Source organism: Chiroxiphia lanceolata, chromosome 8 (assembly GCF_009829145.1).
Source record: "Chiroxiphia lanceolata isolate bChiLan1 chromosome 8, bChiLan1.pri, whole genome shotgun sequence".
In the NCBI taxonomy this organism is placed as follows: domain Eukaryota; kingdom Metazoa; phylum Chordata; class Aves; order Passeriformes; family Pipridae; genus Chiroxiphia; species Chiroxiphia lanceolata.
Genome location: NC_045644.1, coordinates 5947501 through 5966572, shown reverse-complemented (window position 1 = coordinate 5966572; position 19072 = coordinate 5947501). Strand labels below are relative to the sequence as shown.

The 19072-nt window shown below is 44.0% G+C and overlaps 1 protein-coding gene across 1 annotated transcript in view; it reads right to left on the bottom strand.

Moving 5' to 3' along the window:
• Positions 1 to 5945: 5945 nt before the first annotated feature.
• Positions 5946 to 19072, bottom strand: part of MGMT (O-6-methylguanine-DNA methyltransferase) — a 140263-nt gene continuing 127136 nt past the window's right edge. Inside the window, exons 6-7 of the mRNA XM_032694973.1 lie at positions 14104 to 14243; positions 5946 to 7119 (exon numbers count right to left, since the gene is read on the bottom strand). Of these exons, the coding sequence (XP_032550864.1) occupies positions 6988 to 7119; positions 14104 to 14243 (272 nt within the window). The 3' untranslated portion in view covers positions 5946 to 6987. The remainder of the gene's footprint in view (positions 7120 to 14103; positions 14244 to 19072) is intronic.

Below are 19072 nucleotides of genomic sequence, written 5' to 3'. Positions count from 1 at the left end.
TCTCTGATTCCCAAGGGGTGGTTAATCTTCTGATCTGTTGATGGGGGTGTTTAGGATGGTGCTATTTGGATAAAGGTTTAAAACCCCCCACCCCAGCCCAAATAAACCCTCTCAGAGGTGGAAACCCAGTGTTGGTTGGAGGTTCAGTCACAGCTTCTGACAAAGAGGGGTCCCACCACACACACAAATTAATTTATACCTTATATATTATTTTATGTGTATACACAATATATATCTATACATTATATATTATATAACTAATTTTTGTGAGGAAGGCTACATTTCAAAAAGCCTGTCAAAGAGCCATAAAAGCTTCAGTACATCAGCCTGAGGGGTGGCGTTAAGGCCAACTTTGTGCAGGTTCTAGATAAAATAAAAGGCATTTTCTCTCTCTCCTCTGCACAGCCCTGACCCTGCTGAGCCCTTTGGCTGCACAAGGTGGCTTTGCTCGTGTCCCCTTGGCTGCTGAGGGCGAGGGTGGGACATGATCTCCGCCGTGTCCCTGTGAATTACAGCGGTGGCCTGTCGGGTCACCCCTGCTCTGCTCCACGGGCTCCTCCTCATTCCACTGCAGGGGCCCGGGGGGCACCTGGAGACACAGCCGAGGTAAAGGGGAAAGGGGGTGGGCACAGCAACTGCTTTCCAGCCATCCCAGCTGATTACTGAGGCATCATCCACATTCCAGCTGGAGAACACCAAGTTTGTTATCATGTCGTTCCAACTCTGTCTGTAAATGATGATTTGGGGCAGCAGCTCACGCTGCAATGTTCTATTAATTCCTACAAACCTCTGAGTCTCCTGAGGGATCTACCTACAGAACTCCAGGCCATGTGCACTTTGGGTGAGGTGCTGCCCCAGGTCTCTCATGAGAAAATTATCTATAACTAAAAATTCAAATGGTTTTGTGGCCAGATTTTGCTTGTGAGTGTTTTGTTCAGACGGGAAAGAGATTTTTTGCTGGGCAGTATGAAGAAATCATTCCTTGCACCAGTTATTTTCTCATTTAACCACTGAAAGACAGCTGTGTGTCCACTGCCCTAAAATTCAACCTGCATTTACCATGTTGATGGTAGTTTCAAAAGCACAAAAAATGTGTTTGAATCATAAAAGCAGAAATAAGGACCATGTTTGAGGCTCATACTTTTAAAAATCGTGGGTCAGCCATGAGAACAAAGTTGTACAATTATAAAATCATGGCTTGGGTTGGGAGGAACCTTACAGATCATCTTGTTCCACACCCTGTCATGGGCAGGGACGCCTTCCACTATCCCAGGTTGCTCCAAGCCCCGTCCAACCTGGCCTGGGACACTTCCAGGGATGGGGAAGCCACAATTGCTCTCAGCAATCAACAGCAATCAACAGCAATTTTCCAAAACATCCCAGTATGCATCAATGGAAATACAAAGGGTTTTCATTCTGCTTGCCAGAGTTTTGAAGATTTAAGGCAAGTCTGGATCAAAATCTGCTTGGGATTTCCTTTCCCAATGTCCTGCCCTCATGCTCCAGCCATGGATCTGAGAGGGGCTGGGAGGGCTCAGTGGAGCCAAACGGGCAAGCTCAGAGCCAAATTCCAGATCGACTCAAATGTCCTACTTTGAACTGAGAGACAAGATTCCATGTGGAATTAGGTCATCTCGGTGCTCATCGGAAATGAAAATTACATCATCGCACGGTTGCTCGTCCTCAGATAAAAGGGTTGCAGCTGTTTTTCTCAGCAGTTCTGCACTTGGGGTCATACTGAGGGTTATTTTAATTAAACACTGCCTCTCTCAGCCTGTCTGACCTCGGTTGGTGCCTAACTTAGGCTGAGCCCCATCCTGGGACTGGGCAGAACCCCTCACTCTGGGCTTGACCCTCACCTTCTTCGCTTGAGCCCATGCCAACTTAGAGAGTAAGAGCTCCTCTTTTAACTCCACTGCTGCAGTTTGCAGCAATAATTTCAGCAAAATAAGAGCAATTCCACCTCAAATAATACACCCAGCACTGGATGGGCTCCATGTGCTGCCCTGGCACCCCACAACACCCATGGACAGCAGGGAGGGAATGGAGTAGCACCCACTTTTCTGCAGGTTGGATGATGACTGACTAAGGAGAAGAGCCCAGGAGGAGTCCTCCACGCTCCTCACAGCCCTTGTGAATATATCCTCCAGGAACACTTGCAGCAACAAATAAAAAGCCCTGTTTAAAATAACTAAATAAGGCACTTAAAGAGGTTTTAAAAATTGATAACTCCACGCACTGTACGGGATTGATCTCAATTACTGCCCAGGTGGATTTTTTTTTTTTCATCTTCTGGCTTTTTTCAGCGAAAAAAACTCACCCACCCAACCCAGCCATTAATGAGAAACGTTAAGGGCTTGTTAACAATGTCCTTTCATCAGCCTGAGGTGCTGCCAACATCCCATGCTCACGTCAATTTTCACCTCCTGGAGCAGCTACCGCGTCTCGTCCCGCCGGACGCGGCTGATGGAGCCCAGACCCTCGGCTCCGGGCAGGCTGGGGGCCTTCCCCGGCCCCCAGCCCCACTTTTGGCTGCCACTCCCACGTTCCCTCACACGGGACAGGGGCTGGTGTGGATCAGGCTCGGGGGGAGTACTCGGTCCCCATCCTGCCTTGCCGCGGGTCAGGGAGGAGCAAAACCGAGGTGGCTTCTCCCCCTCACCCTCCAGTCTGCAGTGGTGGGATCGAGGTGCTCGTCCTTGTTCCCCCTGGAGTAACAATTTGGGGGAGAAAAGGGGGTTTGATGAGTGGAAAAAAAGAATAGAGGATTTGTTGCTCGCTAAAAACGATGCATGACAAAAATAGAGACAGTGAAAGACAATCACCTGGAAATTCAGGCTTGAGGATAGGGAGGGATTAAAGGTTTTGTTAGGACAGACCTGCAGGGAAAAAAAAGGAAATGGAGTGGGGGGAAAAAAAAGAGAGAAGAAAAGAGAAAGAAAGAAGGAGAGAAGAAAAGAGAAAGAAAGAAGAAAAAAGAAGAAAAAATAAAAGAGAGAAAAAAAGAAAAAAAAGAAGAAAAATTATAAAAATGAGGAAAAAAGGGAAAAAAAAAAAGGAAAAATAGGGGGAATGTTCCTTTTCCAAGGCACAAACTACATGTGTGTATTTGTTACTCACACCCTCCACATGTTATTTGAAACGCAAATAGCAGCCAGGCCTTTGACAAGCTGCGTTTGCACATCAGCGTAGCCGAAATCTCCTCTCTAATGGCCAGTGAGGGGCTGTCAGGAATATTTTCCATTGTTTTTAGAGCTGGTGCAGTTGCTGGGAGTGGAGGGCACAGCCCCTCACACACAAGCCTTTGAACCACATTTCTCTTCAATTTCTCTAAGAATATAAAAGCAATTACAATTAAATCTGTAAATGCAATTCTTTCAGGATTTTTACATTCCTGTAAGATTCTTGGTGGGAAATTATTCTTGAAATAGTCCATAAATCTTACAGGATTTCCCTTGGAATACTATGCTTTAAGTTTTTCAGGAATTTTCTATAGGTTTACTCTTTTATTGCATTTTCTTTAAGGAAGCAGGTCTGCACCATCACCTTTCCCAATAAATAACCATTTTAATACCAATTCTCTGATGCAATTTTCTGTTGCATCTGCTGGATACAACATACACCATAGATAATACAAATTTAAAAGGGGGGGGGGAAATGATTAAAATTAACAATCTGTGATTTTTGTAGAAGAGATAATAATCATAGAATCATAGAATGGTTTGGGTTGGAAGGGACCTTAGAGATCATCATAATATTGATAGTAATGATAATATTAATGTTAATAATACTGTGATGTTAACAGAAACAATAGTTTAAAATTACCATTCCTTGTCTATAACTTAATATAATTTGGAACTGATACAGCAAATATCAAGTTCCACTTGATAAATCAAAAAAGTTCCTGATGCCTGAGAACTGCTTAGAAAAATTAAACGGAAATTTAAGGGGCAGCTTTTTCTTGCCCCAATCAGATGAGTAATTCCCCTAATTCTAAAGAGAAGGAAATTCGGGCACGTATCTAAAAATGTCCCCAGCACTCCAATGAATCGGTTTTCTGTTTAAGATGCTTCCAGTCTGAGCTCATTACGCCGCAAACTCGGCGTGCATGGAAGTGATCTGTAACAATCCTGGAGCCTGGGGCCCTTTTCCATTTGGGATTGATACATGGGATGGAATCTGCATTTTTCATCCCGGCGTCAAACAGTACAACCAGTGTGGCTGCAATTCTGCTGCAAATCCGATGCAGGAAATACAACAGAGTCCTTCAAAAATATTCCTATTTGCCTTAGAGTGGCTGCAGAGCCTGTTTGTATGGAAAAAAAAAGGGGGAGGGGGGGAAAATGACCCGCTGCAAATTTCAGCTTCTTCCCTGGTCAAGGGCACCTATTTCATTATAAATGTAGTTCCGCCAAAACAAATATTATTTTTGAATCTTTCATTATCCCAGGCTCTGGGCTGGAGTAGAGTGTGTTTGGTCCAGGATGCTGCGGGCCAGGGGACTCCATAGGGCAGGGGAACCCAATTCCCAGGAAAAAGCACAGCACCAGCTCCTGCCAGCGGGGAGGGAGTTGGTTTGTCACTGAGAGGCACTGGGGGGTGCTCAGGTGTTTTCCTCAGCTCTGTGTGTCCACACACTGCCCTGACCCCCCCCTCCAGGGGGCTGAGGATGGGGACCCCTGGGCATCCACAAGGATGGAGAGTGGCCCAAACCCAAACCCAACCCAAACCTCAACCCCTGCACTTCCTTGGCATTATTTTATTTAATTATTTTATTTTAATTTTATATATATGTATGTGCATATATATACAGACATACACATATACATACACATACATACATGTATATTTATACACACACACATACATGTCTGTGTGTGTATATATATGTATATATGTGTTTATATTTATATATGTATACCTGTGTTTATATATATATATGTGTATATATTAGGGTGTTACTGATTATGCCTGTTCTAAACCCATCCCAGCTGGATGCAGAGGGGTCACAGCCCCCTCCGGCCCCCCCCGAGCCCCCGAAACGCGAGGGGGGGGACCCGGGACCCGCCGCGCCCCCAGCCCTGCGCCGGAGGGCCCTCTGTCGGTCAGCGCGGGAACAGCACCGTCCATCCCAGACTGTCCCTGTTCATTCCTACTGTCCCTGGCCATCCCCGACTGTCCCTATCCCTCTCCATCCCTGACTGTCCCTGTCCCTCCCTGCCCATCCTTGCTAGTCCCTGTCGTGTCCATCCATATCCATTCCTGCTCATCCCTGTCCAACCCTTCACTGAGCCTGTACCTACCCCTATCCCTGTCTATCCCTGCCTGTCCCTGTCCTTGCCCTGTCCATCCCTGCCTGTTACTGTCCGTTTCTGTCTGTCCATCCCTGCCCTCCAGCCCTGCCCTGTCCATCCCCACCTGCCTCAGCCCTGCCTGTTCCTGCCCTGTCCATTCCTGCCCGTCCCTGCTCCGCCCTGCTGCCTGCACCCCTTAAATCTCTGACCCAGAACATGATTTTACTCCCGAAGTTGGGCGTTTCCCTGGGAAAAGGTGTTACCTGCCCCAAACCCAGTGCTCACTGCCCCCATCCCCCAAAAAACAAAGTCACATCCCTGAAAAAGCACCAATACCTGAAAAAAAAAATCAAGGGATGCATACGTGGGAAAGGTTAAAGTTGACATTTCCTGCCGCCTGCTTTTGGTGGCAGCATGTATTAGAGATATAAAAAAATAATAAAATACACCCAAACTGTACATATTATAAGGCCATATTTTTATCTCGGGGTTCTGGTGACACGTACAAACCACTTGAGCTTTGCTTCCGTGGTTTATATCGCCACGAGAAACCCTTGATAAAAATACAGCTTTATATTGTACAGTGGGGTATAGTTTATTTTCCCCATATATCACACCCTGTGTTTTATTTATAAACAGACCCAAAGACACTTGCACATGCAAAGCAGTTTTTTTATTGAAGTAATTCCAAGGTATCAATAATCCTGGATTAACTAACACATCACGACACAATAATTTTTTTGGGGTAGCAATGGCCTTTCTAAAGAGACATCCATGAAAATATGATAAAACACATAAAAAAATCAGTATTTCCATGTTACAATTTACGACTCCCATACTGGAAATTTCAGCTTCTGGTGGCTTCTACTCACAGAGAACCCTGCTAAAACCACCTCAAAATTTAGCTTTAATGTCTCTTGAATCCTTCCTATGGCGAGGCAGGAAATAAAGCTTTGGATAACAGAGAAATGTGGAAGCATAAAGGAAAACATCAAACTCTAAAGGAATGTGCTGCTGCTAATGACGCAACTATGATGAGCTTTTTAATATTTTGCCTAATCGAGCTGCTTATCCAAAATATACGATTTTTCAGTAGCATCTCTTCTGCTGCTTTATGCAAAAAAAAAAAAAAAAATTATTCCCATCTCTCAGTTTGAAAAGAAAAGCCAGGAACAAGGAATTCAATAGCTGCCTGCTTTTGAATAGACCTCACTGTGCTCTGTTAACTCCTGTTTAGGTAAAACACCATTTTATGCCCCAAAGTGGGGAGGGGGAGCTGGGTAGAAACTGGCAGGGCCCTCCACAAGGCAGACGCTTCCTTAGGGGGAAGCCTGAACCTCACATTTGCCATGTCCCTCCCACTCCCTTATCCCTGCTTTAATGGACATTAAAAATAGAACAAAACAGGACTGGAGATGGGAACAAAATCCATGCACAACAGGCCTGGATCGCTGTAGTCATTCTGCTGTAAAATGTAAAAACAAGAAAGGGCAGCCGAGCTGCCTCCCCCAGGACGCAGCCCGCTTTTTTAATATAGTGGTGCCACCACACATTTCACTTTGGATGTTGCATTATATTTATATGTCACTCAAATATTTACCATTTTTCTGAATTCTGCTGGGTGCTCTGAGAGCTTGTTATAAGCCAAGGATCCGTGGTTGTGTGTCTTGGCTGGTTAGCAGCTGGAGCCGCATCAATATGCCAACTTCTCCTTCTGGAGCTTCTCGTGTGACAAAAGCCACTCCTTCACAAGGCGTCCCCCTCCATAGTTGCCGATCTTCCCGCCGCTCCGGATCACCCTGTGGCACGGGATTATGAGGGCGATCTGCAAAACACACAGAAATCAGGGGAGGAGTAAAGGGGGAGGTACCCAGAACAACGGGACAAGGCACTCAGTGCCCTGGTGGGGATTGGCCACAGGTTGGACTCGATGACCTTGGAGGTCTTTTCCAAATGGAATGATCCTGTGGTTCCATGAGTCTATAAATCCAGCACTGAGCCAGGAGCCGAGTAGCACTGAGTGACAAACTGGTGGGGTCCTGGCCATGCCCAGGGGGGACGGAGCAGCCACAACCTTGGGGCCGTGCTCCCAGGGGAGCACAAACAGAGCTGATCACTGCTTCCGGAGACCTCCCCAGTTCTTAGGCAAAAATAAGCACGGACAGGAATGTTAATCCATAAAAATGATGTAAAGTCTTTAGAAGGGTAAACCTGAGATATTAAATACCATATATAAAAAATTCCCTGCAGCATCAAGTTTTCTTGCCCCATGCCAGCCAAGCCCTCAGGGCTCGGGGGGGGGGTAACGAAGCCTCACATCCCCAAGACGTACAGAGGGAGAACAAGCAAGTATAGGACAAACTGTTCATCACCATCACCATGGCCTTAAGCTGAAGGAGGGTTGATTTAGATTAGATATTAGGAAGAAATTCTACCCTATGAGGTGGTGAGGCCCTGGCACAGGTTGCCCAGAGAAGCTGTGGCTGCCTCATTGTTGGAAGTGTCCAAGGCCAGGTTGGATGGGTCTTGGAGCAACCTGGGACAGTGGAAGGTGTCCCTGCCCAGGGGGTGGAACTGGATGAGCTTCAAGGTCTCTTCCAACCCAAACCAGTCTGAAATTCTATGATCATCCCAGGATTAGGAGAGGACACATTTCTGGGAAAAAACAGACCACTGAGAAGTGGTCCCTGTGCTCCACTTCCCCGGTAGATCCTCCTCTCGCTGAAGCACCTCCACGTGCACCATGGAGAAATTCTCTGCGAGACCAAGGCACTATTTATTATTTAACAGCAAGTCAATCCAAAATGGGTTGTGAATTTTTAAAACCTCCAACAGGAGAGGTTTCATTCCAACCTAACCAATTTCAACAACTTTTTTTCCCCCTCCTGTCTTCTACTCTGTATCATTTATAGCCAAATGTCACAGATTCTGCAAAATCAATGCCAGAAGTTACATAATGGACTGATAATGCAGAGAAGTACATAAACATGCTTCTTTTTTTTTTATTTTTTATTACAGGTGATTATCATAGCTGAAGTACACACCATAAAAAATGCAATACATCAACTCTAATCACGCCGGGTGTGTTTTGGTAACTGCATAGTAATGGGATTGCGACGATGTGGCTGTGACAACAATAACTCACTCAAAAGGGCAGTTTTAAAAAATTTGGATATTTTACGTCAAAAAAGTGTAATTTATTTCACACAAATTACACACTTTACACTGACTTATTTTAATCCCATTTAATCATTATTTCAGCACAGTTCAAGCTGGGACACACAAACCCTGGCAGCTGAAAAAGTACAGATACAATAAATTGGGGTTTTTTTTGGGGTGTTCTTTCAGTTTTGCTAAGTAATTTCAATGCCTGAAATTTAAAATCTCAGTCTCAGCCCACATTAAATGGGAATACACACAGGTGCTTATTGTTAATCAAGGTTTAAATAAAGAAATGCTTCTAATATCTACTTTATTTGGAGGTGCAATGCCACAAGTGAATTATGCATCCGTGGTAACTCCAGCAATTACCAATAAAAGCTTTACTCCATGCCATGCCATCTCACACTTGGTTTATGGCTTCTTTAAAGAAATTGGGACTTATTGTGCAAGTTTTTTTTCTAGTTTGGGATTTCTCTGTCTTTCACTCCCCTCAGTTACTTCAGCCAGCTTGGCTTGAGTGAAAAAGCCATAATAACACCCTGTAAAACATCTCCAAGGTTAATCTGCAATTCTTTAAAAATACACACACTAAAGCAGCAGATTTTGATGGTAAGGCTATAAATCTTGGTGGAGAAGAAAAAGGACTTTATTTTCAGGTGGTGTGAGCCAGGTAGGGTATTGGATGATTCCTGGGTGGGTGCAGGACCCATTCACTACACAGGGATATGGGGCTGAGCCACTCACCACCAAGCAAGGAGAGGGGGTATGAAATAAATGCAGCTTTTTCCATGCCCAACATAAGGAATTCCACACTAGATTGTCCCAACACACACAAACACCTATCTGTCACTCTCCAGAGCTTTGGATGTAAAAGTAGTACAAAGGCTGTAATTTAAAAATATTGAATATTGCTTCAGTTTGGCTTAATTGTGGTGACAATGTTCAGACCACTAAAATAATTAAACCTGCCAAAATTTATTAGGGCCCTAAGGACATTTTAGAGGGAGAACTACCCTAGTCTGGAGCTTTAATGCCTCAGCTACATTTAATGTAATTTTTATCAATAACCAAGCAGCTCATAATATTAGAGCTCTGCTAAAATCTCCATGCTGTGAAATCTAATTCATCAAATCCACGAATCCATCACGCACACAGACCCTCCCTCGAACACTATAAAACTTCCAAACCCATAGATTTGTCTCCAACAAAAACTAACATGAAGGAGCCCTCGGATCGATGCCGGAGTCCCTCTGATTCGGGCACCAGCTGAATATTTTCTCCAACTTTGCTTTTGTTCTTCTGGGTAGAGGCCCACAAGGGAAAGAGCTTGTTTTCACTCGCAGCCTCATCAATACCTAAATCCTGGTGAACAAGTGACACTGAGAAGCTGTAATCAATAGCTCCCTGTGCGTTTTTTCTTCTGGTCAAATGGTTCAGCGCTACTGACAGCCCTGACACTTGGAACATGATGCTAAATCTTTATCAACAGCCATCTGGGTGAGTGGCAGAACAAGGCTGGGGTGGTCATTAACGCTCGTGGCAATCTGTGAATAAACTAACTCCTGGATAACGCGTTTGTTTAGGAAAAAGGCAGGGAAAAAACTCTCCCTGCACATGGGATCGATTGGCTCTGAACTGCATTTAGCAAATTCTGTGTAAGGATGGAGCAGAGCGGGGCTCTAGCTGTTATGAGTGTTCAGTTTGAGGCAAGGGAACCATCCCATCACATGGTTGATGGGATGGAGACCTCTTGAAACTTCCCAGCTTGTCAAACCTGGATCAGCCAGGCCACAATGGAAACAGATGAGATATCACAAAATCACAGAATATGCAGGGTTGGAAGGGAGCCACAAGGATCATGGAGTCCAGCTTTTAGCCCTGCACAGGACCATCCCCAAGAGTCACACCACGTTGTCACACCACAGCAAGAACCACACTCAGCAAAAAAGAATCCCGTGGTTTGCTCAAGTCATAGAATTCCAGACTGGTTTGTGTTGGAAGGGACCTTAAAGACCATCTAGTTCCAACTCCCTGCTTTTTTTCTGCTATTTCCCAAAAGAAAATCCTGTGACGTGACCCAACATGGGTCCCAGGTTATCACCAGCCACCAAAGGAACCAAAGATACTAAGAATCAAAGATATCAGGAATGAAAAATATTAGGGAAAGGTTTTTCCTCCAGAGGGTGGTTGGGCACTGAACAGACTCCCCAGGGCAGTGGTCACAGCCCCAAGGCTGCCAGAGCTCAAGGAATGTTTGGACAGCGCTCTCAGGGACAGGGAGGGATTGTTGGGGTGTCCTGTACAGGAACAGGGTTTAGACTGGATGATCCCTGTGGATTCCTCCAACTCAGGGTATTCTGTGATTCTATGAATGACCATACAACTAGTCCTATGTGCCTGCAACATCAGACCCAAACTTCATAATCTTCTCATAGATGCTCCTACCAATCTCTGGCGTTCAAAACATTTTGGCTGGATAACATCCTTGACTTAGGACAGATTGATATTATATCCTTGATTTAGGATAGATCGATAGCAGCATCAGGTTGTGCCCTCAGCTGGGGTTGAGCCTAAGCAATGACACAATTAGAGAGGATACAAACCCAGCGCAGGCAGCTCTGCCTGCTGTTAACAGACTGCTGAAGTCTTATTTAAGGTACAGAACAGTCATTTAGGATGGCCTTGGACTAATCAGCCCAACATTCCCCATTTCCCATGAGCCTCTGTGATTTCTTTTTGATCCTCCTCTACCAGTCTAATGAGATATTTAATTGAACTTTATGGGTTCCCTTTGAGGACCGCAGACCTTGCAATCAATGTGAACTGCAGTAAACTCTGTGAAGTTTCTCCTGCAAAAGGTGAGCCATACCCACCATGTCCCTGGCATAAACCGAGGCGAAGACTTCACCATCCTCAGCTGCTGCTGGCACCTGTTCCACCTTCTCATGAAGCTGAAGGTCATCACATGAACTATGTGAACCAACCCAACTCCCACAGGAAACCATGTGGGATGCACACTACCAAAACCAAAGACCAACTCTTGGATTTGTAGAAGAGAGAAAGGTATTTAGTGGAGAAAGTGAGATTTGTAATTTTATCGATTTGTCTGAGGGACAACACGATGCCAGCTCGGGGTTATTTTTGCTGTTACTACCATCCTTGTCAAATCAGGTTTATCACAGAATCAATCTACCACTAGCATTAGATTGCTCCAAGCTCCATCCAATCTTGCCTTGGACACTTCCAGGGAGGCTCTGGGGTTTGGGCTGCAGGTTTAGACCTCAGGTGGTTGTAGAGGAGCAGGGGCTGCTCACACACCTTTGACCTCCCGTGTTGGTTTTATATGCATCCTCTCAGCATTTTCTTTAATAAGGTTTGTATGGAGTGGAGTTGCAAATTGGGTTAGAAAATCTGTTTTCACACGAGTTGATGGCTTTATATACAGAAATAACGAAGGTGAGGGGGTTCTGCAGTGCCACATATTATTTTTACATGTCACCTCCTTCATAAAATCAACCTGTGTATCACACAGTCAACCTGCACATTATGGCTCAGAGGTGAAGGACCATGGAAAGATTTCCTTGGGAAATATGAGGAACAATGAATAGATGCTCACACTGTAGTGCAAAAGGACCATGTGTGTGTTTGCACATGGAATATGGATGGAATTTCAGATTAACTCCAGGAGATGTGTAGTGATAAAAATGTGTTTTGTGATGGGCAGAGCTCTCATTACAGCACTGATTTATTATTATTTTTTAATCACCAGCCTTCAATGATGAAATATTGGGGTGTCATTATATTAACACAGCTCTTTTCCCCTAAAGCTATACATTATTATCTATACCACGTTTAAAAATCTTGTGCTGGGGACAGAAATCACTGCAGCCATACTATGGGCTGGGAAATGGCAATAATAACCAGGACCCCATTTAAAAAAATTGCAGTAGCTTTGCTGTATATTTTCAGAACTATTTTCATCCTTCCTCACAGGGGAAAAAGCAGGAATTTTCACACCACAACCTGCTGTTACTGCTACTTTGGATGCTGCTGCTCCACTGCAGCCTGAGGGCAAAGCTGGGTACATTTCTAGGCGACAGCAATTACATCTCCTTTTGCACAACACTGGATTGTTATTCTTTGAGAACTGTTTCCTGTAGGTTTGCATTGGATTGCCTTATCTTAATGTACACCAGATTATATTGGAAAGCATTCCATCATATTAAAATAGTTTGTATTGTCAAGTACAATACTGTGTATTGACAAAACGCAGCTTTATGTTGCTTATATGAACTGGTTCATAGGGAAATCTGATGGATGCCTAAAATACCAGGGTGGGTTTCTTTATGGAGTTTGGGAGCTTAAAGCCACAAAGTGTTGTGTGAGTTTCCATGGCTGTGTGTTACCTGTGTGGACTTGTAGGATACCCACAGACCTGGCCCATGGACAAACACTTGCAGTGTGTTTATCAGATGAGATATTGAGCTCTGAGTCCAACAAAACAGTTCATTAAACTGAACATGCCACCTGGGCTGCAGTGCTGGTGCCGAGCGACACAAGCTGCCACAAGTGAACTGTACCCCAAAGATTAGGTAAAAGTGAATGATTTTATTAATGACTGCTGCACACTTTCTGCAAAATAGCAAACCTTAATACATCAGTACCTTGAGATGCTTCCTGTGATTAAAGGACTAAATGATAAGCACAATAAATAACTCATTAATCCACTTCCAGTGGAAGGTGTCCCTGACCATGGCAGGGGTTGGAACGAGATGGGCTTTAAGGTCTGTTCCAGTCCAGACTGTTCTGGGATTCTGTGATTCTATGAACTGCTGTGGGTTTAGAGAATTGAACTGTTCCTCGTGAACTGCAGATACATCCAGCTGAGTTCCCAGACCCTCCAGTCCAGGATGGGGCTAGTCTGAACCCAGACACACCCAAAGACACTGACACAACACATCAACTTCACTGACACCAACCAGTGTGACTGAGGTGCACAAATACACCTGAAAAGCTAAGCCCAGAAAAATAAAAGGGAAAGACAATCACTGGGAAGCAGACAGAGACCAAGGGTTTTAACAAAATGTTTTTCCAAAATCCACAGGCCTGACCTAGAGTGCTACTTCCTCCAGCTGGTTCAAATTCAGGCAAATCACCTATGGAATCCCAGATTTGGGTTGGAAGGAACCTTAAAGATCACCTCATTCCACTCCCTGACATGGGCAAGGGACACCTTCCACTAGATCAAGCCCCATCCAACCTGGCCTTGTTTCCAGAACCATGCTCATGCCAGAGCGAACAGACTGCTGTTAACACAACCAAAACTGCTCATAACCTGCCAAATGAGGTCCATGTGGGGGATAAAAGACTTCCCTGACCTAAAAATATATAAGAAAGTTTGAGAACAACAAACTGTGTAGAGGCTGGTGAATGAAAGAAGTGTTTCTCTTTCCAACCTAACACTATAAATGGTGGGGAATAAATCACACTAAACTGGGTTGTGCATTATCGCTGATTAAAAACACTTACTGACCCTATTACTCATCGTAGACCAGTTTTCATAGCAGATAAATTTAATCTAATGACACTTAGTGCTCTAAATCCACCATATTCCAACAACTTTAGCTGGAAGTTGATGTGAACTCACCGGGTTTCTCCTCATGGCTGTCCCCACCGCTCTGGCTGCTCGGCTGTTCCCGGCCAGATCTGCCAACTCTTTGTAGGAAACAGCCTCTCCAAACTTCACATCATTCAACAGGGTCCACAGCACTTGTCTGGTGAAGGAATCTGCAAAGAACAAGGGAGCAGGAGCTGTTTGATTGCACAGCTGGAAAAATTAGGGTGAAACAGCTGAAAACCCCAACGAAATGTGAGTCTCAATAGCAGTTTTCTAATTTAAATTTAAACAGCCCCGATGCTCTGTCCTGTTATTGTGTCCTATATGACTACATTTAAATACATGATTATTAGAGAGAGCGCTCAGAGTAACCGATCACTATAAAAAAAGGATTTAAGGCTTTGATTTTCCTATATTTTTAATTTGCTTCAAGTACAATTATCCTGTTAACTCATACAATGTGGTTTTTTCCATTAAATTGGCAGAGTATAAATTAGCATAGAGTCAAATTAAAAGAGAAGAAATAGCTGGCTCTACCTATTCGACAAAAGCCTCGCATCTCCAGCTAATTTCCAACTTCAGCTGGGACTGGAGTCGCCCAGGAAGACGCCCTAGAGCCAGTGGACTCTGTATTATCCTGGCTGACTGCATTTTATAGTCCAGACCCCCAAGCTACAGCTCAGCACTGCAGACATTGCCAAATGTAAGGACTAGCTGTGACCTTGAATCTACAGCACATCCTTAATGATACAGGGGGAAAAAATATATAATGTATCTGCCATTATTTTAATTTTAATTCACCAGCAAATTGCTTCTAAGTGTTCCAATTGCTGGAATAATGAATAAGCAAATGCATTAGGAGCTGCTTTCTTCGGCATCTCAGGGTTTTACCCAAGCCAGGATTATTTTATAGAAGGGAAAGGGATAGCCATGTTTGGATTTTAGTTGGGTTGAACACCTCTTGTTCTTGGAAAAGCTTTGAAGACCTAACTAGTGAGTAACTTATGAAAGGAGCTCGCTGGTCACTAGAAAAGCAGGGAAAAAGAGGAAAAAAAGGTGAGGAGACCTTTTCCCCCAGCTGAGAGTCTCAGCCTCCTGCTCTGGCAAAGAAACAAACTCATTAAAGACATTTTCTTTTTTTAGTTGTCAAAAAACACACTGATGACGTTACATAGGAAGGTAGAGAAATGTGATTTTGTTCTTAAAGGAAACCCATACGGTGTTATGTGTGTGTTAAATAATAAAAATCACTTCTTAACTGAAGGGAATGATAATCACTTCATTGAAAAAATCTGTTTAGTCTTTATTATAACATTAAGCAAATTAAACATCAGCATAATCCAGGTGATATGAGAAAAGGGTCATCAAAGAAATTAACTTTGTTGTTCATTAATTTACATGGATTAGTAGAGGGCAAAGAGATAGCAAATCTGCTCTAGTTTTTTATGATATAATTTCAAACTGTACACCATTTGTGGCAGTAGGGTGACTTTGGGGTTAATCAGACTGATTTGTCCTTTTAATTGCTTTCTATTCAAAGAAAATTCATTAGATAATGTTCTCTTCAAAATTCATGAATCAATTTAACTGAAGAAACCACATTAACAGCTTTGGGTTCATTAGCACAAGCAGTTGTGTTACTGGCTGATTGCTACGAGGGTTTCCTTAGGCAAACAGATTTTGTTTACTGTGATTCCTTCAGAAAGGTTTCTTTCAAATCAAATTGGTCCTTCTTATTTTTTTTAACCTTTTTAAGTCAGTGAGATGAGCGTTAACCCTGCTCAGGGGTCTCGGGGAGTTACTGCCTGATGTCATCTTTTAAATGACACACCGAGTCCAAAAAATCCCCCTTTTGCCCCCATTTTTGGCAGGTTGGAATGTGATGGGCCTGAAACTTTCTGGAATCTGTTGGAATCAGGAGAAGTGAAGCAGAGTGCGGGAGGATGGGGCAGTTACAGAGCCCCCCAGCAGCAGCAACAACGTGTCAAGTGGCGCCCAAATTCCAGAGTACCTTCTAACACACTGACAGAGCGACAGAGATTATCCTCCTCTGACACGCAGGGGCACAGATTTTCCTCTTGCCAGAGCCACTGTACATTTTTCATGGGAGAATTTATCCCACCTCTGCTCCCCCATAAAACACTGGTGAAGTTTAGAGTTCAAAAGAATGAAATATTTAGCAATCATGCACATCATTTTGGAAATGTATCTGAAAACCCCATTTCATCCTGCGGGGAGCAAATGCATTAATTAGTTTAAGCAGCTCGAAGAGACAGTGCCAAATACTGTTATTAAACTGTCTGCAAGTGTGAGAGCCTGTGAGCACAACCTGCCCAAATGAGATGGCTGAACTTTCACCAGTTTTCACCATGTGCCAACGTTTTATGCTGTTAAATATCGTTATAAAGTGCTGTAAAATCTGCACTTAAAAATTAACACACACAGATTCTCTCATTACATGAGAACACTTGGTACATCCATGAGCCCAGGATGCCCCCACTGTCCTGGAGACAGATGCCAGCAAATTCATGTCTGGACTGAATCACATCACAGGAATGTGAGTATCAGAGGGTTTTCTCCTTCCTCTGCACATGGCTGTCCAAAAATATCCCCTCCAGGTGACCAGGTGAGCAGCCCTGACCTTACCAAGGAACACGTGTTACGGCCATCAGAGAGCAACCAGAGTTGCTAGATGCTATTTACCATCACAGTGATCAACAATTTGTCAGATTTGACATGAAAATGCACACTCCTCCAATTCCCACTGGCCTGAGGGATGGGGAAGAGGGAGACCTTTGACTGTGTTGGATTTCCAGGTCTCCTCAGCCCTGAGAACTTGTTCCCACCTCCAACTGTGTGTCCATGGCCTCCAAAAGTAGTTGGGAGGGTTTTATTGAAGCACAGAATGGTTTGGGTTGTAAATGGCCTTAAAGCCCATCCAGTTCCAACCCCCTGCCATGGGCAGGGACACCTTCCACTAGACCAGGTTGTTCCAAGCCCCGTCCAACCTGGCCTTGGACACTCCCAGGGATGGGGCAGCCACAGCTTCTCTGGGCAACCTGTGCCAGGGCCTCACCAGCCTCACAGGGAGGAGTATTTACAGACCAGTTATAAGCCCCAAAAGAAGGACTTATCATGAACCTGCTGATAGTGTCCAGGTACTCAGAGATCCCTCACACCTTAATTCTCCATATAAACATATGGATGTTTATATCCATGTGGATGACAGTTACAGCTCTACTGTAACTTTTAGCAGTTTAATTAAAGGTGGCAATTAGTCCAAAGAACTAAAATCATACATTTCTAACTAATAAACACAGAATTACAGACTGATTTGGGTTGGAAGGGACCTTAAAGACCACCCAGCTCCAATCCCTTGCCACGGGCAGGGACACCTTCCACAAGATAATGTGTTTATATCCAATATCTAACAAGCATTTATGTTAAGTGTTAGTGAGGGGCTCAGCCCCAGAGATGAAGGATGGATGTGGGGAAGAGCAGTGGGACCAGTGTCAGTCCCTTCCTGCCCCTCTGCACCTCCTCACACAGTTCTTGGGGCAAGAAAGGTTCAAAAGACACACAGCCTGATTTTCCACCCTTTTAAATCCCTTTGATCAAGAAGAATTAAAGACAGACCAGTTTTTCCCTTCCCCTCAATGCTGATTGCTGGGAATGTTAGTTTTTGTTTGTTGTGTTGGTGTTTTGTTTGCTTTTTTTCCTCCTCATGTTTTTATTTGCTTGTTTTTCCCCAAGAGTTTTGCAAAGGCAAAGACAGTTATAAACACTCCCCCCTTCTCGCCAGCTTTTTCACAGCCTGCCTGGGGTACTGCACAGACAACTTTTCTGTTTGTTTTTTTTCATTTACTGTTTTTCACTTTTATTACTATTAGTTAAAAAAAAATAAATCAGGCAGAACAGTTAAAAAATACACCAGTCTGCCGACAAAACAGCAGTTCCCACTGCAGCAGCAGCTCCCACCTAATCTAGAAACCTCAGTTTGGCTCCTGGGCCTTGGAAGAACAGATTCATATTCAAATTTAAGAACTCTAACTGACAACAGGCAATGGTGTAAACAGTGAATACAAGCAAGAGAGCTGATTTTTACCAATTTTGAGCCTCCTTTTTGTTATTAAGCAGGTCATTAAAGCCATATTAAACCTGTCAACTAACCTGCTACCGTACACTAGACTGAACTAACAAGTGGTATTAAAACATTTTGCTCTTGTTATGAGGCACTTCCCATCTCTGGAAGTGTCCAAGGCCAGACTGGATGGGGCTTGGAGCAACCTGGGATAGTGCAAGGTGTCCCTGTCCATGGCTGGGGGTTGGACTAGATGGTCCTTAAGGTCCCTCCAACTCAAACCAGTCTGAAACACCAGTCAAACCATGAAACCAGTCAAACTTAGGTGTTACCTTGTGCTCTCCCTGAGGTTCTGGTGTTCCCTTTCCTTTTCCCCATAAATGTGGGCTAGGGGAGCACTTTTAAACACTGTTATGTATTGTCTATGCATGTATGCCTGCAACTATCATGTACAAACATGCTGTATATCTATATCACTTAAGTGAAAAAATGGATCAAAATGCTTTCTTTTAATATTTTCATATATAATAATATATTTTAATAACTTTCAGGCTGGCTCACACTGAGTGTAAGCTCTGTTAAAACCCAATTAACGGGAGCTGTTCCTGCTCTGCAGTTTAACACAGTTTTAAACGCAGTTCCCTTCAGACTGTTGAGGGGGTTGTGGGGCCAAATTCTATCCTTAGAAGCAAGGAACTCTCCCTGGACCTCATCCAGCAGTATTTCTGTAGGTTAAACCCTCTGGAAGTCAGTGGGTGTTTTACTCGAGTGGTAACTGATATTCTGACCCATTTTTTTTTGCACAGTTGCCTTAATAGCAGTTTACCAAGCACTTGCAAGAGGAGATTTAATTTTAGAGCTGGTGGAGACAAGGAGTTGGATGCTCAGAACCAGCCCTTTACGTTCCCTGTCCATGGC